Source organism: Hylobates moloch, unplaced genomic scaffold, assembly GCF_009828535.3.
Source record: "Hylobates moloch isolate HMO894 unplaced genomic scaffold, HMol_V3 SCAFFOLD_7, whole genome shotgun sequence".
In the NCBI taxonomy this organism is placed as follows: Eukaryota; Metazoa; Chordata; class Mammalia; order Primates; family Hylobatidae; genus Hylobates; species Hylobates moloch.
This window is the reverse complement of record NW_026652282.1, coordinates 21,840,944-21,863,305: the sequence shown is the minus strand read 5'-3', so window position 1 is coordinate 21,863,305 and position 22,362 is coordinate 21,840,944. Positions and strand designations below refer to the sequence as shown.

General features: G+C 50.2%; 2 protein-coding genes across 5 annotated transcripts in view; one reads left to right on the top strand and one right to left on the bottom strand.

The window, feature by feature from the left end:
- The window catches only part of ARX (aristaless related homeobox), a 16,717-nt gene extending 6,870 nt beyond the window's left edge, over window positions 1-9,847 (top strand). Inside the window, exons 3-6 of the mRNA XM_058441840.1 lie at window positions 26-671; window positions 3,272-3,317; window positions 6,143-6,471; window positions 8,668-9,847. Of these exons, the coding sequence (XP_058297823.1) occupies window positions 26-671; window positions 3,272-3,317; window positions 6,143-6,471; window positions 8,668-8,908 (1,262 nt within the window). The 3' untranslated portion in view covers window positions 8,909-9,847. The remainder of the gene's footprint in view (window positions 1-25; window positions 672-3,271; window positions 3,318-6,142; window positions 6,472-8,667) is intronic.
- A 6,715-nt stretch (window positions 9,848-16,562) lies between these two features.
- The window catches only part of POLA1 (DNA polymerase alpha 1, catalytic subunit), a 306,069-nt gene continuing 300,269 nt past the window's right edge, over window positions 16,563-22,362 (bottom strand). For 2 of the 4 annotated variants that reach the window (XM_032756700.2, XM_032756701.2), the window contains exon 37: window positions 16,563-17,759. In XM_032756700.2, the coding sequence (XP_032612591.1) occupies window positions 17,614-17,759 (146 nt within the window). In that variant the 3' untranslated portion in view covers window positions 16,563-17,613. The remainder of the gene's footprint in view (window positions 17,760-22,362) is intronic. The other 2 variants (XM_032756702.2, XM_058441438.1) reach the window with 2 other exon arrangements.

Sequence of the window (22,362 nt, the reverse complement as noted above, 5' to 3'; positions counted from 1 at the left end):
CCCGGGGAACGGCCGGACGGCGCAGGGGCCGCCGCGGCCGCCGCGGCCGCGGCCGCCGCGGCCTGGGACACGCTCAAGATCAGCCAGGCGCCTCAGGTGAGCATCAGCCGCAGCAAGTCGTACCGCGAGAACGGGGCGCCCTTCGTGCCGCCGCCGCCCGCGCTGGACGAGCTGGGCGGCCCGGGGGGCGTCACGCACCCGGAGGAGCGCCTCGGCGCGGCCGGCGGCCCGGGCAGCGCCCCGGCTGCGGGTGGCGGCACCGGCACCGAGGACGACGAGGAGGAGCTGCTAGAGGACGAAGAAGATGAGGACGAGGAAGAGGAACTGCTGGAGGACGACGAGGAGGAGCTGCTGGAGGACGACGCCCGCGCGCTGCTCAAGGAGCCCCGGCGCTGTGCTGTGGCCGCCACTGGCGCCGTGGCCGCAGCAGCTGCCGCTGCAGTGGCCACAGAGGGCGGGGAGCTGTCACCCAAGGAAGAGCTGCTGCTGCACCCGGAAGACGCTGAGGGCAAGGACGGCGAGGACAGCGTGTGCCTGTCTGCGGGCAGCGACTCGGAGGAGGGGCTGCTGAAACGCAAACAGAGGCGCTACCGCACCACGTTCACCAGCTACCAGCTGGAGGAACTGGAGCGGGCCTTCCAGAAGACGCACTACCCGGACGTCTTCACCAGGTATGCGCGTAGGGTGGTCGCGGCCGCAGCGGCAGAGAGCGCACGCGGGCCCCAGGGAGGGACAGCGGGTGGGCAGGGGCCCCGGCCTCGGGGCAGACACTTGGCTCCTGGACTCTGCGGAGGAGCGCCCTCCCAACACACCCACCCTTGCTCACCCAAACTACCCACTTCCCCCACCCCCACCCCGGTTCGGGCTTTAAGTTTAGGCTGGAATGGTTTCTCTCCTTCCCAAGGTCGTTGCGGTTTAATGTTTTCAAATTACAAGTTTTAGTTAGAGAGAGGAAAAGAAACAGCCTCTCCAAAGAGCGCCCGAAAGCGCCACCTTGGAGACGCGCGCACAGCAGAGGGCACAGACACAAGGCCTCGGGAGCTGCGGTCCCGGCTAGGTCCCCGGCGAGGCTCAGGAAGCGCTGTCCGCGGTCGTGCGGCCAGAGCAAAGCAGGGGCTATTTTTGGTCGCTGTTTTGTGCGCTCGCCACCCCCGCCTGGTGCCCCAGGAGCCTGGTGGGTATCAGTTACGCAGTTCGCAGTGAAGCTGGAGCCTGTGCCAAGCGGAGAAGGCCTTTAAAAAGATCCGAGTTCTGTCGTTTCAGGACTCCTGAAATGACCAAAGGAAGTCAGAACTGGGCAGTGTTTGGTGTCTGAACACCTGAGGGGCCCCAGCCAGAATCTCCCCTTCCACTCTCTGTCCTCTCCCGACACACACATTAAACCCACCGTGCGTTTAATGTAAACGGGTTTACCGGGTGGACAATGATTGCTGGAAGCTTGGCAGGGAGTAGACAAAGCAGTTGGGGGAATTTTCTCTTTGGATCAGTGTCCAAGCCGGGTGTTCGACCTGGTCACGCTCCACCTCCCACTTGTTTTTCTGGGAAACATGTGCCTGTGTGATGACTGGACCCTCGGCCCCAGCTTATTCACCACCTGGGGCGCCGGCCCGGGTAGGGGTCCTTCTCTCCCACCCCAAGGCCAAGTTCTCAGCTCAGGCGAGGAGCCAGGCTTAGGGCAAACGTACCCCAGTGAGGGGGAGAAAGGGATCGGTGACTGCCTAGCGCGGGCTTGTCAAGCGCGGGCAGTTCCTTCGAAGGAGACGTGCGCAGCTTTTCAATGTGCATTTTAGAAGGGGAATGCTGCCCGCCCCTTTGAACCAGAGGAGAAATCGCTGCTTAGGGCTTGGGAGGCCGAGCTAACTCCAAAATGTAGTTGGCCTGGCAATTGCCTAACTCTCTCCTAACCAGAAACAGAAAAGAGCGGACTTAATGCCAGGCAAAGGCACTTAAACCTGGTCATCCCCTTGGGCTACACTTGGTCTTCCCCTGTGTCACCCAGTCCTTTCCTTATCTTTAAAAAAGTAAATAAGTTTAAAAACCTATGTGTGCTATCAAATAGCGAATTGGCCGACCAGCGTTTCGCGTTTATCTTACGTGTGTATTTCCAAAGAAGAAACTGAGCTGGTGTCAGTTGGCATCCAGGTCCGCCCTTTCTTAGCTTCTGGCTGGCTTAGGGGCGGGGGAGGACCCTCTTCCCCGCCCCACCCCCACCTCTTTCCAACCCAGGGGTTTGAGCCCGTTGGCTCCGGCCCTGAGCCAGCCTGGAGTGCCGCTTTAGATTTGCTGATGCCCACTGTAGCTGGGGGCAGCGGCAACGGAGGGCACTTATGGAGACGGTTTACCTCTGGTGCTGAAGTTTCAGGTGTGGACTGTGGGCCTACCGGCAGGGCAACCCCAGGTCCCAGGTTTCGGCGGCCCCCGCTCTTTCATATTAGCGAGCGGAGGGCCAATTATTCTCGGCGCGCTCATATTTTCGGTAAACAGGTTGTAAGCCGTTTTACAGCATCTTAATGGTTTCCTATTTGCCTTAATTGTCTCAGTAATAACTGCAATGACGGGGTAGGGTTTCAGTTAAATTGACTTCCCCTGAGATGGGCAGGCTTTGTAGTGGGCACTGGAGTCAGGAGGTGCGCAGAATTTTGTTTAATGGAAAAATTACCCCACTGAACTCTTAACAAGCTTAACATACCTGCAGAGGGTAATGGGGAGTGTGACCCAAGGGGATGATGGAGGGAGGAAGGCGGGGGAGAGAGAGATGGAGGGAAAGGCATAGAGCTGGAAAGAGAAGAAGGAAGAAGGAGGGAAGAGAAATTTTTAAAAGAAGGCGGAACAAAACCAAGAGGACAGAGAAATATTTTCTTAGTTAAGTGCTGAGTTCCTATACCACTTAATATTAGGACAAAACAGGGTATAAGCTGTGTGTGTGTGTGTGTGTTGTCTAACTCTGGCTTAAGAGAGTGAGAGAGAACCTGTGTACCCAGGTTTGTAGACTTAGAGACTCAAGAAGCCACCCTTGCTTGTCACACACGAATGTAGTATGATATAATAGATAATATCCTGTATCTGGTAATGTGCTTCGTGTTTTTGCATTTTCAGTCAAATAGTTGGCACTCCAGGGGTGATGGAATGGTAATGCCCATATGTTTGCGGGTAGGGGGCAGGCAGCCAGGGGAGACCCTAGTGGAGTAGGCCTGCCATAGAGGAGGGAATAGCTGAGAGGGCATTGCTGGGGCCTGCAGTGACCTCCTGTCTGTGTGTTGCTTTCTTATAGGGAGGAACTGGCCATGAGGCTGGACTTGACCGAGGCCCGAGTCCAGGTGAGCTGCACAACAGAGGGAAGAGGGAGGGAGGAGGGCTGGGGGCTAGCAGGAGACAGAGAGATGGGTTGGTGTGGGGAGTGGGGGGGTGGGGGGTGAGATCCCCTTCACAAAACCAAGAGAAGCAGAATCAGAAAAGTAGACCCAAGCACTCTCTCACACACAAAGATATTTAAAACTTAAGACATGGGAGGTGGAAGGGGGAGGTTTCTGGGTTTGGGAGCCCGAGGAAGGAGTCCAGGATCAGAACAAGGGCTTTAGAGTCCCTGAGACTGCAGTTTGGGAGCTCCTAGCCCCAAAGACCCTATAGGAAACAATCCACCGATCTACTTCTCCTGATTGAAATAATGGGATGGAGCATGGATTTGGTTGTTAGACAAATCCGCTCAGCTCCAAGCAGGTATTTGGCTGCGATTAAGTCTCCAATCGGGCTTCATAAAAGCCCACTTAGTGCTAGAACAAACAGGGCCATTTGAAGGCAAAATGCTGTTTGATTTCCCCTCCGCCCCGCACAAGGAGCTGGCTAATGCTATTTGATTTCCCATTTTTTATAGCAATGAACCCACATTGATCTAATAGGGAGTGAGTGCAATGCTATTAAAGGTGTTTGCAGCCCCATACCAGAGTGCATTTCCGAACCCAGGCCTCATAACCAAAGAGACGATCAACACTGAGCAGCCCCGATGGCCAACAGAAAACAGATGTCCCCGAGTTAGGAGCTGAGTGAATCACTTTACAGTCAAAATCAAGCGCTGATAAAGCACAATAAATTCCATATGGCTCATTTAATACACAACAGCTTCTTGCATTAGAGGGCTAATGATGAGGCCTGTCCCCTCCTTTCTGTTGACACATTTCTCCATTGTCAAACAGAGATGTGACAGCAACTCCGTATTTTCAGCTCAGGGGAATGAGTCGTGGGAAAGTTAAATAACTTTTAAAAAGAAAGAGAGCGCCCCCTCCCTTTCTCCTCTGCCCCTATTCACTGGAGAAGATGTAATTAAGTGAATATGAATTATTAGAGTCCTTTCGTTTACCTTTGGGGGGCCTCAGAGGTATTAATTCAATAATGAGGAATTGCAGGGGGACATCTTGATAATTGCAGTTGAGCCGGGAGAGACGATCTGTCTGTAAAAAGGTTTCCATGTTCTTTGAGGGCATTCTGAGTCCACTGCCCCCAGTTCCCCTTCTTCTTTCACTGCGATCAAGGAGTGGCGGATATTCTTGTCTAGACAGATTTGGATACACAAAAGCTGCCCACCCAGTCCGGTCCCATCTACAGTCTTACTTTTTCAAGCCTCTGGGTTTCCACACTGAAGTGTTTCTGAAATTCACAAATAGATTATTTTGAAGGCTGTGGAATGGTGTGAATGGGCCCCCTTTTGGCAGACTTGGAAGTAATTGACCGATTTGGATTCTTGATTTTTCTTGCCCTGGGGGGGCTGTCTAGAAGTCAAACCAAGCATAGATGCTAGTGCTGGTAACAACAAGCCCCAGTGTGTAGATTTGAAAAATATGGATGTGTTTCACATTTTAAAATATATTCCTCTGGGATAATTTACATTATATTTTAATATAACTCTGTATAGCCCTGGAGTTCATTCTTAATTTTCAGACTTGTGTGCAGTTATAAATCCAGCCCTAAAAATATTAATGCCTTCAGGGGAGAAGGAGCATATCTTCCCAGCTGTGGGTGTGATGAGCAGGTCACATAAAAATAATTTCATGCTCCTGGGGTTTATTTTTAGATGATGGTAGCTGCCATGTTTCAGGTAAAGGTCTCTATTAAAACTGCTTTCTATTAGCAATTAGGAAAATACCTCAGGCTGAAAACTTCCCTCCAAGCCTAGAACTATCTTATTTAAATAACCGATTTAAACCACATCTCCAAAAGGAAAGAAAAGACTTGTTAGCTCTGAAGATGTGAAAAGTCTACACCTATCATGCCCTCAAATTTCTATGCGCCCAGGTATTGCTGCCTGCTTCATCCATGCAGTCATTGCCTTCCTGCATAGAACTGGGTCCTGCAGGGATCCTCTGCCAAGAGCAGGCTATGTATCCCTATTTCATCTCATAGCGGACTGACCCCCGGAAATGTATGCTTGCTAATTAACTCGAGCGTTTCTTCCCTCCCTCTCATCCCTCTCTGAACCCCAGAACCCAGCATAGTGCTCTTTGCTGTTCAATAAATATTTCTGGAAACAATAAATGAACTATCTCTCCACTTTCCCCTTCCATACAGAGCAAGAATTTTGCCAGCTCTTGCGTAAATCCGAAATAGGTGAAAATAGCTGATACGCAGTAAAACAAGCATGTCCCTTATCTCTTGGTGGCTGCCCATTCCCTAGAGTCACCATTGAATGCATGCTTTCACTTGCCTTATTTTACCTGGTCCTCATAACAGCCTTATGAGTGAAGTTTTATTATCCCCATTTTACAGATTCGAAAACTGAGGTTCAGAGAGGTTTAAGTGACCTGCCTAAAGATCCTAGCAAGCGTCAGCACAGACGTTTAAACTTTGGTTTCCCCAACTCCAAACACACTGAATCACTTTCCTTAAACTTGGAAAACTGGCCCAGTTGGAATGCCGGCAGAAAGGGTTTGCTTGTCCTGTTTCCTGCTGACTTGAAGTTGCGGCTCCTATTCACTGCTCATTTGGCCCCAGATGTGTCCGAAAACAACCTGAGGCCAAAGAGGGGCAGGTGGGCGCAGGCCGCGGTGGAAAGGAAGGGGGCCCCACAGCGCGCCAAGGGAAGGGATGGGTACGGGCCCGGTGCGCCCGCCGGGCGAAGCCGCGCCGACCCTGGGCTCTCTCTGCCTTGCAGGTCTGGTTCCAGAACCGTCGGGCCAAGTGGCGCAAGCGGGAGAAGGCAGGCGCGCAGACCCACCCTCCGGGGCTGCCCTTCCCGGGGCCGCTCTCTGCCACCCACCCGCTCAGCCCCTACTTGGACGCCAGCCCCTTCCCTCCGCACCACCCGGCGCTCGACTCCGCTTGGACTGCAGCTGCCGCCGCCGCCGCCGCCGCCTTCCCGAGCCTACCTCCGCCTCCGGGCTCGGCCAGCCTGCCGCCCAGCGGGGCGCCGCTGGGCCTGAGCACTTTCCTCGGAGCGGCAGTGTTCCGACACCCGGCTTTCATCAGCCCGGCATTCGGCAGGTAACGCGCGGCCTCGGAAGTCTGTCTGTCAGTCTGTCTCTCATACACACAGAGGCTGGGGCAGGGAGGAGGCAGGAGTCAAACAGGGTTACACACATCTTTTTCTTTGACCCAACCTCAGAGACTGTAGCCAAAGAAAATACTCTCTAATTGCGCCTCAAAAAAAAAAAAATGTGGGTCTTGAAGGGATTGACTTGGAACTTAATGGGAAAGGGGAAGGCAGTGGCAGTAACGACAACCGTGACAACCGAGAATGAAAGCTGTAAAAGTACCATTTGAAGGCTGCAACAAGTCCCACCATAGGTAGTAAGCGAACAAATATGTACAGGTGTAGGGTACAGAGCAGGGATGACTTTTTAAGTTTTGCAAAAGTTCTTCCTTATGCCCCTCAACCTGGCAGCCTGAGGAACACAGCCCTGATCCCCATGGGAGCCCTGGAGCCACCAGGCCCTCTGGGTGCACAGAATTCTTTCTTCTGCCCCAGACTCCATCTTCCTTGTCACTCAAGTGACCCGCTGACAACGACACCACCATATGTGCAAGCCCCGATCTACACGGCAGTACAAGACAACGAAATAAAAGAAACAGTTCATCTTATAACTCCCTTTCTTTAATGAACATCGAATGAGGAAATACAAAGTCTGTATAATCACACAGACAAAGAAACAAAGGAGGGATGTATTGTGTTAGCGCAGTGAAAATAAAACTGGATGCAGCTTCAATGATCACTCTTTGGGAGAACAAAGAAATAATAGATTCATCCAACTGCGCAGCTGCTTAACAAAAAATCATCTTACAGAAAATTAAGACTCGGAGTAAATTTAGTTTCTTATAACAAACCAATAAAATAAACAGCGAGTGCACTGAAGCAGAGTTAGTGACTCAGTTTACCTAATGGAACCAGGGCATGTTACGCCACCTCCGGGTCACACTTTATCATTTCTTTCTGAGAAAAATTTTAAAGTTCTGTCTCTCCCTTCCCTCCACTTTTTCCCTCTGACAAGTGACTTGCAAACCCAGGCGAACCGTGGCTGGAGGACCGAGTTGCGAGATTCGGAGAGGCTGGAAGAGGGTCTGGGCTGGGGTGGTGCGAGGAGTGAGCAGTGGGCTTGGGAGAAGGAGGCGGCGCTCGGTGAGCCCAGGTGGGCTCATTTCTAACCCTGGAAATCCGGAGTTGGCCCAGCGGGCCTGGAGCCAGACCCCTCAGGGAGGCGGTCGGGAAAGCTCGCGGACGCTCCAAGTCGGTGGGCGTCGGGGTGGTGTCCGGTGGCCCCGGGCGGCTCCGGCCACAGCTAATGTCCCGGTGCTGTGTGCATGGGGTGGAAGCGTCACGTGAAGTAATCCCGGCGCCGCGCGGAGGCGGTGGCGCTGGCGTGGGTCCCAGGCTTGGGCATCGCCTTGCGCCGCGCGCCAGGGTCGTGGGTCGGGCGCTCCCTGAGGCCAGAGGCTACAGGAGCGCGGGGAAGCCAGCTTGGGGTCGCCGCGCCAGGATGTGGGGCTGCTGGCAGGTGACACCCGCCCGTGGAGCGGAAATCAACAGGCGGTCGCCCTTCACTGCCACCCGCAGGCGCTGGCCAGACGCGGGTCGCTGAGTCCCGCGCGGAAGGGCGGTTGCGGCGGCGCGGGTGGCCCGGGAGGCTAGCGAGCTAGGCCTGTTTCTCCAGGGCGCAGAAAGTCCCGGGCCAAGGAGCCGGAGGGAGATCTCAGAGCCTGCGGCGTGCGTCCGGGCAGCTGGAATCCCACCTTCTCCGTCTTTTTTTCCTCCCCCCTCCTACCCTCCACCTTCCCTTCTTTTGCTCTCCTCTCCTTTTCTCCTTCTGCATTCTCTCCTGGAAGATAGTGTCATTGCAGCCCCTGGCCTTGGAATAAACCGTCCGTTTAAGCGAAACCACCGAATCCACGCCACTGGGCCGTGGGGCTTGGGGTCTCCACGCCCGCCTCTGGACCCCGGCCCGGCCCCTCGGGGAATATCTGGACTCGGTCTTTTCCCCCCAGTCGGTTCCCTGCCCCTGGAAAGCCCTCTCTGCGGGGTCCAGCCTCCGCCCGCGCCCTCTGCCCACTTCCCCGCCGCGGCCCATCCGGGTCCCGTGGGTACCGCGCCCCTCAGCTGCCCGGGCGACAAGCGGCGGGAGACGATGCCCGAGGCGCCGCGCACAGCTCCCGAGGCCATGACCGCGCTGTTTGCTCTCCCCGCAGGCTCTTTTCCACAATGGCCCCCCTGACCAGCGCGTCGACCGCGGCCGCGCTCCTGAGACAGCCCACACCCGCCGTGGAGGGCGCAGTGGCATCGGGCGCCCTGGCCGACCCGGCCACGGCGGCCGCAGACAGACGCGCCTCTAGCATAGCCGCGCTGAGGCTCAAGGCCAAGGAGCACGCGGCGCAGCTCACGCAGCTCAACATCCTGCCGGGCACCAGCACGGGCAAGGAGGTGTGCTAAAGGCTGCCCTCCACACCCGCGCCCCGCGCGCGCCCCGAAAGGTCACCTCACTCAGCACCACTCAAGACCAAATGGAAACAGAGGACCAGCACACTCCCGAGACGGCACTGAGAGAGAGCAGCCGCCTTTGCAGCAGTCTGGATGCGGGCATGGCAGCCCTCGGCGCTCCGGGACGTGGCACCTCCTCCGCTGGCTGTCCACCCGCCCCTGCCCCTGACCCTGCCCCTGCCCCTGCTACTGCCAACCTCGCTCCAACTCCAACATCCACTCTCTCTTGTTCTTACTTTCCTGAAAATATCGGGGAGGTTTTCTCCCGCAGACGCCTGATATTGAAGTGAAAAATTTTAAAAGCCCAACCTCTTCCTCCTGACACCCCACTTAGCCTTTCTTTTCTTTCTTTCTTTTTTTTTTAAATAGCATTTTGGCGCTCGAAGTTGATCTCCCCAGCGAGGGCCCCAGCGTGAAGCCAGGGCCCGGGAAGCAAATGCGAGCCTGTAAGATAGCTAACAGTGCACTTAAAGGAAAGGGGCGTCTTGTTCTTGTTCTCTTCTTTATCATACACCAACCAAGGTTTTTATATCAAACCAAAGGGAAATACTCTGCTAGAATATGGACTGTTGAAGTCACCAAACTGTGATTATTGATTCTGTACATACCATTGTTATTAAAAAAAAAAAAAAGAACAGAGCTTTGTATATTTGAAATGTTATAACGCAATTGCACTCAGCGTGGTATGGTAAAAGTTTGTCCTCCTGTAGATTCTTACTGTGTTGTAGATACGGTAGGGTTCCTAGACAAATATTTATGTACTCAAGCCCTTTATTTAACTTATTAACTGTAGAGGCTTCCGAAACCTTCAAGATAAAGGCAATGGTACAGTACTTTTGTGTAATGTGTAATTGTTACCACTTTTCCTTGCTATCTAGTGGAGAAGTGTCACGCTCAAAATAAAAAAATTATATGTTTAACAAAACGAAGTGTGAATGCTCCATACAGGCGCTGAGGGGGCAGTAGAAGCCCCCAACCCCACCCCCCGGGAGTCAAGGGTGGGCTCCAGCGTCCAGGCATCTCCTGGGATTATCTGCACACGCGTTTTCCTGGCAGAGACCCCTGGTTTGAATCCGATCCTCAAAGGGAACCGGATTTCCTACGAAGGTTAAGGACGCCGCCGCCGTACTTTCCACACGCACCTCGGCTCTCCCGGGTCGTGTCGCAGCGGGAGCTGGGGGTCCCGGGCCACGGAGGTGGGGTGGGTTCCAGGATGGGTGGGTGGATGGTGGGCGTTGTTGACGGTGGAGTCAGAAATTTGAAGCAAGCGGGAGTCTTGGCTCGGAAGGCGAAGGGAGCTGTTGGAAAGTGCCACGTAGCCAGGAAGTGAAGTGCGCAGTCCGAGATGACAGGTAATGGCGAGAGCGAGAAGCCCAGGCGCTCCCTTCCGAGGGGGCGGGCTCCACGGCATGTTCGCAGGGAGGAGGGAGTGTGTGTGTGTGTATTGTGTTGTGTGTGTGTGTGTGTGTGTGAGAGAGAGAGAGAGAGAGAGAGAGGGAGAGAGAGAGACAGAGAAACATGCGGGAGCAGTAGTGATGGAAAGGCAGCGAGGGGTATCCAAGTGGCAGATCTTAACTCGACAAATGTCATTACATCACTTATCCAGGCATTGGTAAATGTATACATTTAAAAAAATCTAAACAACTCAGGTTTCGTGAGGAGACCCAAACAGATTTGCAATCCTTAACCAACTCGGCGCACCCCTCCCTCCCCGCGGCGGGGACAGCAGCTTCTCCCTCCCCCGGGCCCTGCCCGCGCCCCTCCGGGTGACCGCTCGGTGGAAGCTCGCCCGCGGGGGCTGGGTCTCGCCGACGCTCCCAGGGTGATGGGAAAGGGAAGAGAAGCTTAATTAGTTTCAATTTGATGTAATTAGCGAGCCGGACCTTTGGGGAGAGGGGCAGGCGGGAGGGGTGCGGGGGTGCCGCGGCGTGACTACCGCGATTGCGGAGCTGGGGCCGGCAGCCCCGCCGCGCCGCCGGCCAGTCGGTCGCCGCGGGGGGCGCGGGTGCGTCTCTCGGCCTGGGCCGTCGGGCTCCGCGCGCGCCCTGGAGGAGGGGGGCCGGGTCCCCTCGCGGCCCAGGGCGCAAGTGTGCGCGGCCGAGGGGAGGGTGCAGGGTCGGGCAGAGGTCAGCGGCCTGCCAGGCGCTGTGCCCACCTGGGTGTGGGCAGCCCGCCCGGCAGCTTCGGCGCTGGAGCCCGCACGTCCCGGGCTCGCCTCCTATCCTGCACCCCCCTTCGCCCCCAACTTCAATTCCCCCCTCCCCAACCCTGGGTCCAGACGCCCGGAGACCCCGCCCACCCGAAACGTTGGGGAGCTCGCCGACCCGGCTCGCCGGCAGGTGGCCGCTTCTGGCACTTGGGCCGTCGGGTGGATCACCGCCACCCTACTCTAGCCCTGGACTCACGGGGGCGGCACTCGCAAGAAGGGCCCCGGCCTGGGGTATGGGGAGCGGCAGCCAACTACCATTCCTACCACACGCTCCTTTCCCGGGTTTAGTAGACCCGGTGGGAACTTTCTAGGGCCTTACTGGAGGTCTGAGAGTCTAAAACCCTCAGACTCCATATCCACAGGCTCTCCCTGAGTGAAAGCCGCTTTCCTGGGGTGGTCAGGGCCACTGGAGAGTTTGGGGAGGAGACAGGGGACTGCTGGAGAAGACTGAGGGAAAGGAGTTGGGTGTGTGTGTTTTTTTGTTGTTGTTTTTTGTTGTTTTTTTGTTGTTTTTTCTTTGTGGTCAATATCAATTTTGCGTCGATTTTGCCTTTTTGTTTAGTAGGGCTTCTTTTCCCCCCTCCCAGCTGCTAGTTGGATGGTATACGAGAAACAGTACCATTCTTCCTGTTAATGAACTCTTTTTTAAGTCATTTTTTCTCATTTGACCCTTCCATGGAACAGAAGCAAATTGCGTGAAATTACCTCCAAGGATTACATTTATTACTGGCCAATGAGAACCCCTCGCCTTGTTTTACAAACTCTTAATCCTATGTCATTCTGATGCTGCAAACAAGCCCAGTCCTGGGCCTCCTATTCTTTCAACTTTCCCCAGCTGGAGGGACCTCATTCTGCACTTAATATTCCCCATAAATATCACACGCTAAAGACCCCCTGACTTCCAGCAAGTCCACATTAAACATGTGACATGTCACGCATGACAAACTCTGAGTATCTTTTCAAAGCAGCATTAAAAGCAAAGAAACCAATTTTCTTCTCCTTCCAAACCTCCCCAAGTGCTGAATGATGGGGATTGGAAAGAGCCACTGGAGCGTACTTAGGGGGATTTTATGAGATTTTCCAGAATGATTTAATCTTATTGTGAGCATTATTAATGAATGGCAACCCAATTTGGCCCCAATATCTGGGAACTTGGTCACAATGCTGGGAGCGGCTGACACCCCCCCCCCCCAATCTTAAGCAAACCTCTTCCACCATGGAGGACATGCAGAGCCCCAGGGAGTTTGCGAGGGCCCAGTTCAGGGCATGGCTGTGTCCTATCACACCCAAGGCAGAATGGCCCAACACCTGCTTTCCCAGGGCCACCCCCACAGCATCTTGGGGTGAGGGGTAATTGAAGCCTGGAACAGGCCTCTGTGGGAGGGTTGAGGGAAAGGAGTAAGTTAATTTGCTACATTTTGAGACAGGTTAGCCAGATCTGGAGGAGGTCCTGGAAGGCAAAAAGGGCGCATTTGGCATAATATTATCAGAGGTGTCCTTCGGTCACCAACTACCCACGGCCCGAACTGTGGACAGTAGTCAGGGCAGGCATCTTAGGTGTGTGGGGAGGCAAGTGGAAGAATCAGGGAGAGTGACTGTTGAGAAAGTTTGGGCCTCCTTGGGACTTGAAACTCAGACTTACTAAAGTCCATGCTGAAATTGGCTCAGATCAGTTTCCCATTTTTTTTTCTCTTACTACCCACCCCCCACCCAACTGGGGCTAACATTGTTGTTTTTGATTTGTAGTATCAAGAGCCAAAGCACCTGTAGTTCTCTTTTTAGTATCCTTTTAAATGTGATCTTACTAGAGTGACAAAAGGGGCTGATGTGAGAGAAAAACAAATTATAATAGGTTAGCCCAACTTGCTTTTAGAGAAAAAAAAGTCCATGAGCATGTGTGTATATGTATACCCAAAAGTCAGTGTGTCTGAATGAAGGGGGTCTTAAATGGGGCCTAAAATAATATTTTGGAACACAGAAGTCCCCGGAACAACTGCATATTTCACTGATAGTGGCAGCCTGGCTGGGGGACAGGAAGAAGAAAACCCACTACCCGACGGTGGGGAGAGCGGGCGGGGGCGTGGGGTGGGGGGAAGCATTTTCAAAGGAAGAAGTGTTGTTGTCCCTGGACATTATTAAGGGTCCAGTTTGAAGTACACATTTTTTTCCTTTAAAGAAATGGGAGTGATTACCAGTTATACATTAAGAAATGTCATTCAGTCATTTTTATTCATTCTCCGGAAATCTTCGTAAAAGCCTGAATCATACTTCTACAAGCAGCAATTTTGTTAATCCAGGGGGTTATTACTCTGGGCCCTTATTAGGTTCTACACCACTGCCAAGCAATCCTATAACCCTCTCAAAAGAAGTTTACCTCCCTGTTATAAAACCAGTAGTGGTATTTATACTGTGCAATAATTAGTGTATTACTTGAATCCACTAACACGTTCATTTTATCTCTGCACAAAACCTCTAGTCTGCTTATAGAAAGCTTGTGCCTCCTTTGGTGCTGTTAAAGTGGTGAAAGAGTGAATTGAAGGCTGGTTGCACTTTCTCCTTTTGCCTCGCCTTAATTCCCATCTCTTTTTGCTCTCATCCAATTAGCACAGTGTATTAAGCGGTTTATCATCTCATAGTCAGCTATTGAGAGAAACAAGGCGAGCACTTTGCAATAGAACCTGCGCTCCTTTGACACCCTCAGGTACTTACATATTCCACTGCGCTATGAATAATAGAGGAAGAATGGAGCGCTAATTCCCTCATCAAAGAATGCCTTGTCTGCTGCTTTGCTCAACAACACCATTCTGATCAAAAGAAAAGCAATAAAGCTTAGCATAACAAAACGAAACCTACTTATTAGCTTAGTGGTTAAATTAATGCAGAGCCGCTGCTATTCAAAACCAAGGTTTGAAAACAGCCTCCAACAACCTGATAATGCTGCCTTCGGGATGAAGGAATTTTAATCTGAAATTTGAGGCTGGCTGAGATGAGTTAATCTATTAAACTGCTATAAGGAAGCTCCACCACAAACTGTTCAATTAAGAAATATTTAGGTGAGAGGGAGTGAGAAAGAGAGAGAGACAGAGAGAGAGAGAAAAGAAAGAGGGGGCGGGAGGGAGAGAGGAGCAGGGAATGGCAGCTTTAAATTTGGGATGGGAGCATCGAATTAAAGGGTCGGGCATCCTGACAAGAGGGTCTGGGGCTTGGTGTTTTTCTTAAAACCCTAATACAAACAGGAAAATCTGTTTTTGGAGTTTCCTTACTGTGGCATCTTCCGCCAAACTAATTTTAAATGATGTTTGAAGAAGTATATTGAGGAGCATGGTGTGTGTGTTGGAGGTAAGAGGTAGTAAGAGCTGGAGAAAGGGGTGATGGTGAGGGGCAGTGAATTCATTCTCTTTCAACATCTCCCAAATTCCAGTCTTGGAACTTTGATTAACCCCCACATCCTGGGCAACAGCCACGAGAGTAACTCCATCTGTTTTCTGGACAAATTAAGATCTTATCAAGCATACTCTGTGGGATTTTCCACTTCTGGCCCCCTCTATGCACCTTATATGTAGGAGAGTGGAGGGTTAGCGGATTGTGTCCAAGATAAGCTTGTGTACAAGTATCTGCTATAGGGAAAATCCTAGTTCCTAAATTAAACAGAAAAAGTGCCCTTTCCAGAGGCAGGGGGCTCTGAGAAGAGCAGGGTTCTTTTAGGGTACAATTTCCCAACTGACCCAGATAAACTTTGGCCCAGAGGTTTGCTCTGGCCCACACAGAGTTTAAAGTTTTATTTTAAAAAATTAGTTGTCAAGGTTTAGAAATCAATAAGCTTTGTGGAATATTTGGATTCCTGGCTTCTCTGGAAAACTCGATCATGTGGCCATAGTGGGCCCTGTCCCTCCCAGCATCACTGAGTAGCTGCTGGCCCCTTTGGACAGGATCTGCCCACTCCTGTTTGCCACAGTCCCTGCCACTCACTCTAGCATGAACCTGGTTTGCTTCATCCATTCACTTTTAGAATTTGAGTTTAGGACCCGTGCCAGAGTCCATGGAGACCGGCAGGTCAGCTCTCTCCTTACAAATAAGATGGGCAAAGTTTCCGCATCAGTTCTGCCGGGTGCACTATCAACCACACAAATCAAGGAGTAGAAATATCTCTCAGAGAAAAGTAAGTATGTGATATTCCCATCTTCTAACGGAGATTCACTGGAATTCTTAAAGTTGCAGTTTCAACTTTCCACAAAATTCTGGAATCCTTAGGTGCCTAGAGTTCTAACAGATCCCAATAAGAAAACATCGACTGCTGCATTAGCTTTTTTCAGGGACAGTATTTAGAAATGTCTCACATTCTAGAGAAATGGTCCTTGCCCCCAGGGTGGTTATAATCTAGAGGCAGAGACAAGAAACAATCCAGTGAGAAGTTACTTGAGTCTCTTGGAGTTTCCTGATGACCAAGTTCAGGGTAACTATTTATATTTAATATAATCCCAGATCCCAGAAATCAAGGAAAACATGACTTCCCTTCAGAAAGCACACTTTAGAGAACCATCTCTCTAACCTTATGTGAGAATAGCAATTATTGAAAGAGTTGACCAGGGGAGCAATAAAAGCACATTAATCCCTTAGTTCCTGAAGCACCCTGGGTGCTCCAGTTTGTGACAGGCTGCAGAGCTTACACAGTACCAAGTTAGTTAATTAACTGACAGGGCTCGAAACCCACAGTTTCTACTTAGAATCTCAGTCTAAGAGCAGGAGGAGAAAGGAGAGGGATGGGAGCCAGAGGGGAGGTGAGGAACAGAAATTAAAAGAAAAAGCAAAGTAAAAGGCAGCTTCATCTCCATTGCTTAACTCATCAGTATTCCTTCACTAGGGGGACCTTTCTTAGGGGGCGCTTTTCTCTCAGGAGCCCTAGGCCTTGCTCTTCAAAAAGAGATGCTGCTGGGCTCTTGGCTTGGCTAAGTCAGCAAAACACATAAGAAACCATACTTCATCTCTTAAATGACCTAAAGTCGCAGAAATTCTGAATGCTTCTCAGAACATTCGACCAAATATCACGCTGTGGACTCCTAAGCTGGGTTCTGATAGAGGTGGCTATGAAGAAACTGGGCTGAGGTTTGAAAAGGGGATGGCCTCTAGTCATATATATATATATATATATATATATATATGTATGTATGTATATGTATATATGTATATGTATGTACGTGTGTATGTATTTAGAGGTGGGGGTCTCACTATGATGCCCAGGCTGCTTTGAACTCCTGGGCTCAAGCCATCCTCCTGCCTCCACCTCCCAAGTAGCAGGGACTACAGGTGTGTGCCACAGCAACTGGCTCTAGTCACATTTTACTCCTTGCTGCCTCTCTAGTCAACTCTTTGCACCTGGTAAGGATTCACCACAACTGCTTTCCCTTTAGAAAACTTTATTCTTAAGTAGAAGGCACAACATACTTTTTCTTTTATAAAAACACACAGGTCAATGTTTTTAAAAAACACAGCATAATTGTACAAGGGGAAACATTTTGTTAGTATAATCTTACCAATAATGTAAGAGAGGAAAGACTGCCATACTGAAATACATTTTGCTGCTGCCAAAGACGGTCCTATTCTGAAGAAATGAGAAAAAAATAGCAAGCACCAGGGCCAATTAAGCATCTCTCTCCCCCAGTTTTTCTGAATACAACACAGTGATCCTCACCCCAACCCCTACACATTAATGGATTGTTAGAGTATCAAATTATTTTCAATGTGCTTTCTTGTTGTATAAACCTTTACCTGCACTTTCTATTTAAGGGGCAAAAAGGGAATGGGAGTGTAAAACACCTGCTCAGTGTGTGTGTGTTGGACTTTGGAGCAATTCAATAAACAAGCCCGCTCTGTTTAATCTATTTAGTGAGTGCAAGGCTTCTAAATCTCCCCCCTCAGCTACCTATATAAAAGACAAGACTGAAAAGGACAGCCACTCCTGGATGGCTGGAGAAGCATTTGGATTTAGACCGGGTTTAATTGGCATGTGAAAAAGCAAAACGTCAGCTCTTCAGTCAGGCTCTGAGAACCTCTCCTTACGTGGGGGTGGGGGGGGTGGGGAACACAGGCTAAAGGCCCTGAGGCAAAGCCTGGGGTCACTTACATTCCAGCTACTCTCAATCCAAGTAGCAATTTCCCTCCCTCAGAAACCGGGTCTTCAGAAGCTTGGGGAGGGGTGCTTGGGGAGGGGTGCTTGGGGAGGGGCTCTGGAGTTGTGTTTTAAAGCAGTACATCTTAATATGAAGACAGGAACTTCTATGATGCTTACAAACATTTTTGCAGCCCCCTTTCCTGGTCTACATTCACACAAACATGAGACACAGTCCCAAGGGAGAAACAGATGCTCGAGGAGCAGTTAGGGCCAGAGTGGAGGCACAGAAGAAGCTGGGATTTTTCAACTACCCCCTCCTTGGTTACTCCTGGGATTCCCTTAGGATTTCACGGCACAACCAGCAAAGAGTTTGCTCAGGTTCACTTCGGAGTAGCCACTTCGGGACAAGAATTGCTCTGCTGTGTTCTTGAGTTTTCTGTAGTCCTGCAGAACTTTGGGGGTAAAAAATTGCTTCTTCAATTTATCTAAAAAAGAGAGAGAGATTAGAAGTCTCAGGTAGTTTCTTTAAAGAACATTCAGTATTCCACCAGAGAAGGGGATGCTGATTCCATTTGTATCTCCTCCATCTTATCTCTGGTCTACCCCTGGGGCCAGTCAGATGCAGCCCCGGCCCACCATTCCTCTGTGAAAGCTTTTCTTCCTTTCCCCTGCCTGTCCGCCTCTCAGCACCTAGCTGACTCAGCGCACTGGGGGACAGGGCCACCCTCTACTGATGTGAACTGCAGGTGCACGCTCATGTGCAGCAGACAAGGTGAGCTCTACTCGCAGACGCCACTTTCACCTGCGCTGCGAGCACATGCATGCAACTGCTTGCGAAGTCTGGACGTGGCAGGAAATACCTAGTCTCAAAGGGAGCTATGGCCTCTGGTGCCTTCCAGCCCCAACTCCCCAGATCAGCTGGGCCTAGTCTGCATTTTCTAGTCCCTCCAGCCCAAGTCCCTCTGCTAAACAAAATTTCCTTTGCTGAAAGAGGCGAGCGGCCCCAAGGGCACCTGTCTGTCCATGGCCAAGATTTCTTTGCTCTTCTTTGTCTACACTGTGTGAACTCAGGGTATGCGGCACTCCTGCTCCTTCAACCCATTCATCCCTGGCCTTTCCCTTCTAAGCAGGATGCTACCAGCCAGAGAAAAGATCCCTCTCCCCCTCTCCTTTCCCTTCCTAGAGCCTGCTACTTCTACACGTTGTTTTTTTCTTTTCTTTTCTTTTTTTTGAGACAGTTTTGCTCTTGTTGCCCAGGCTGGAGTGCAGTGGCACGATATCGGCTCACCGCAACCTCCGCCTCCCGGGTTCAAGTGATTCTCCTGCCTCGGCCTCCCAAAGTGCTGGGATTACAGGTGTGAGCCACTGCACCCGGCCCTATGTGTTGTTCTTTTAAAGGAGCAGTGGGGCTGTAATGCTCAGGTCTGATCTTTTGGGTGAAGAGGGTGATAACGTGGGGGATGACACTGTGTTCAGGAACCTGGTAAGGTGTCTGGAGAGGCTGCTTTCCCTGCGCCCCCCCCACCCCCAATCCCCATTTGATGGCTGAGGAAACTGGGAGGTTAAGTCACTTACCCAAGGTTACACAGCAGGTAATCAGGGTTGTAGATACGCAAAACCCAGGTAGCCAGAACCCCCAGCCCGTACCTGAGGAGAGGCTCACTTCTGCCCACTCCCCCTGCCACTACATCACTACTCCCACATAGAAATGTGCAGGCCTCAGACATCAGCTGATCCTGAGGTGAGGCCTCCGCCCCCATAAGATGCTGGCCTGTGCCAAAGGGCCTGGGAGCAGCAAGGCTGCCCAGCACCTCCTGATAGGAACCGGTCAGTAAGGAAACACGAAGGGGAGAGCACGCCACTCACAGAAAGCAAACCTCCAACAAGAGCAACACGGAAGTCCACAAAACACCCGGAAAACGAAAACTCAAAAGACTCTAGATTTTTGTTTCTTGGCTATACATTCGCATTTGCTCTCCACAACTTTTTCTGAATTACATAAGTTGTCCTTTAAAGAACAACCACAGGTTTTATAGAGAATTAAAATGCCCACAAGGGGTGGAAAAAGAGAGGGGGGCTGCAACAGAAAGACAATTTGAAAGTTCTAATGATCTGAGTCTGGGAATAAACAACAATGGCCCCAACCAGTGTCGGCTGCCTCCCGGCAGGCCAGAGCCACAGGCCAGCAACCCCGTGCATGTGAATGACACAAATGCATCTGATGACTGGGGAGAGCACATTTAAAGAGCTGCGGTAATACGGAGCAGGGGAGGAAAAGAGAGGACATAGCTCCTGATGTGTTTACCTCCTCTGCTGATGGGATATTGACTTTTCCCACCAGGTTGGTTAGAAAGGGGACTATTTACGCTGCCACACAGCAGAGTTAGAATGACAACCAGCGTCACTCGGTGCTCTTCCTCATAAAAGACAACTGTGACCGCCAGCATATCCCATAGCCAGTCAATACGGCCAAGGCACCATTCCACGCCAGTTAGAGATGCAGATAAAAGCTCCCACTTGCTTCCCCAAAGAGAATTTAATCAATAACATATGGAAGGTCTTCTAGGAAACAGAACTGGACTAGCTGTCACAGGCTGCGTCAGGGGCAGGGGCTGGTGGGGGGAAGGAGTCACCCCTTCCTGGTTTTTCTCTTCCCCCTTTAGGCACCTGGGCCACCCACGTTAGGCCTCACATTAAACTGTTACCCTGTTTCTGTCAATACTACATCCACCACTTTAGAACTCAAGGGAAAATACAGGTGTTAAATGGTAGAGGCCAGGTAATGTGGCCAGTAAAACCCTGATTCCTTTTCCTGCTTTGGTTTTGAGAGTCAGCCTATCAGTAACGACGCCATCGCCTCAGGTGCTGCAGGTCAGGCGCCCAATAACAACTGTTAAAAGATTCCAACATGCCATTAGGCAAGAGGCAGAGAAGATCCGCAGCCATCCCATCCCTGTCCACAGAGATGCCACTGGCCCTGGTAACTGCGGTCTCCGCCACCAGCACCACAAAGCCAACCTTTGTCGAGATCGGGGAGGAAATGCTCTTCCTACACACAAGTGCATCACTGAAATATACTCTAATGGCTTGAAGTATCACCCGGAAATCACTCATCTTAATACACCAGCAAAGCTAATCTCCTTTTTAAACTTTTCTTGTGAATAACATTCGAGGAACGTGTATATAAAGCTTATTTACTCTGGTCCTTTCTACATGCTCTGATTCCCTGTGGTTATATATTAATTACCAAAAATATTCTGTCCCTAACCCCTATGAAAACGATGGAAAAAAAGGGTAGCCTAGATATTAATTATTCACAAAATATTTTATCAGACTACAAAATGAACTGCTCATTTAAAAGTTGATTTCTATTGATTAGAATCTAAAACCTCAAAATAATGAAAGTTACATTCTTTTCTATATGGGATGAACTAGACCATCATCTGTAGGTTGACCTTTCTTAAATATTTTATATAAAAGTCAACTGATCAAATAAAATGCTAGCTCTATTAAAATAATGGAGTATTCTCCCATCTAAGGAAACTAACTCTACTTCACATATTTTAGTTCCATGTCAGTAAACCAAAAATCTCTTTTCAGCTTTACTCTTCATAAAACCCTTTTTGGACTTAAAGAAACACACTGAACTAGAAACCACGAGGCAAAGACATTTTAACATCGCCTACTGGTTATTTTCTTTTAATTAAGGCAGGCTTAGGCACACAGGCAGCAGCCGTCTCTGTTCTGAATGTCTGTTTCATTTATTTCTGTACAAAGGTATCAAACAACAGTCAGTTATAATTGATTCTGTCAGGTGTTATACAGTCAGTCATAATTGTCTCTGTGTAGAGGTGTGTCAATTTACTATATCTGAATTAAATATTCTGTCAATTATGAAATCAGGTAATAATTTCAGTCAGTTTTTTAATTGCATGGCTTCCCACCATACAGTTCTCAGTTCTCCCACCTTTTCCAATCCATAGCCTCCCTCCCTCAATGCAACGTGAGCTTTGCAGTAAGGGGTGGAATGCAGGAAGCTTTAGAAAAATTTGAAAGAAAACTGCACCCCTCTACGCTCTCTACATGTGGAGCCATCCGACCTACAGACAGCTGCTGGAGCCTCTGGCCTGCCTTTTACCTGAATATTGATCCATATAACTGAGCTTCCCGCTATGCCCAGTACCTGAAAGATCTCAAGTGACATCCATATTTTAAACACAAAGACATTTAGGGCCCCAAATCAAATGGCAAGTACATAAACATTTCTCAAAGTAAGAAATGAAAAGAAATAATCTTTGAGTCAATTCTTATTTAGAAAAAAAAAATTCACAAGGCACAGTGCCAGGCACACACAGTGATCAATGTGTTTATCAATTTGCCAATGCCTAGAGGACCATTCTCACCCATTAAATCACATCTTAGATGCTAAAATATTTCTGAAGGCTTGAAGAGTCTGTTAGTCCACTATCCAGTTCCATGCCTACTTAGAAATAATTATCTTCAGTTTTCTTTCTTTTTTCTTCTTTTTTGTTGATACCAAAATACAGACTTCAAGAAGAATAAAATATCCATGGTTTAGCTCAAGTGCTCTATTAGGCTGTAGCCTGATCTGACAAGTATTTAGAAGTGTGATTATAATTCTCTCCACCATTGGTCTGGTTCATGTTCAATAAACACAGGCTTGCTGCAGCCTGGTGGTGGTGAACAGTGACCCTTCACACTCAACGCAAATGGAGGTGCCATGGGGCCCAACTACTAGGAAGGGTTGTTCAGTGGAAGTTTGGGGAAGAGCAGAGGGCGATGCGAGAAGGGAGGAGACAGGGTAAAGCAATGTAAAGAATGCCACTTCTATAGACAAGAATAGAAGGTAAGAGTCGTGCCCCTTACCATGTTTCAGTGGCAAAAGAGTCACCTTGAAAGATATAAAAAATTTCCTTTCAACTGGATGAAGTGATTCTCTCAGGGTTGGGTTTTGGGTGTTTGCATTTGTCATGTCGGAAGAAAATTGCCCATGCAGCCCCCTTGCTGAGGTTATAAAAAGTACTGTCAACCATACTGGACAGAATTTTTTTTTTGGGTGGGTGGGGT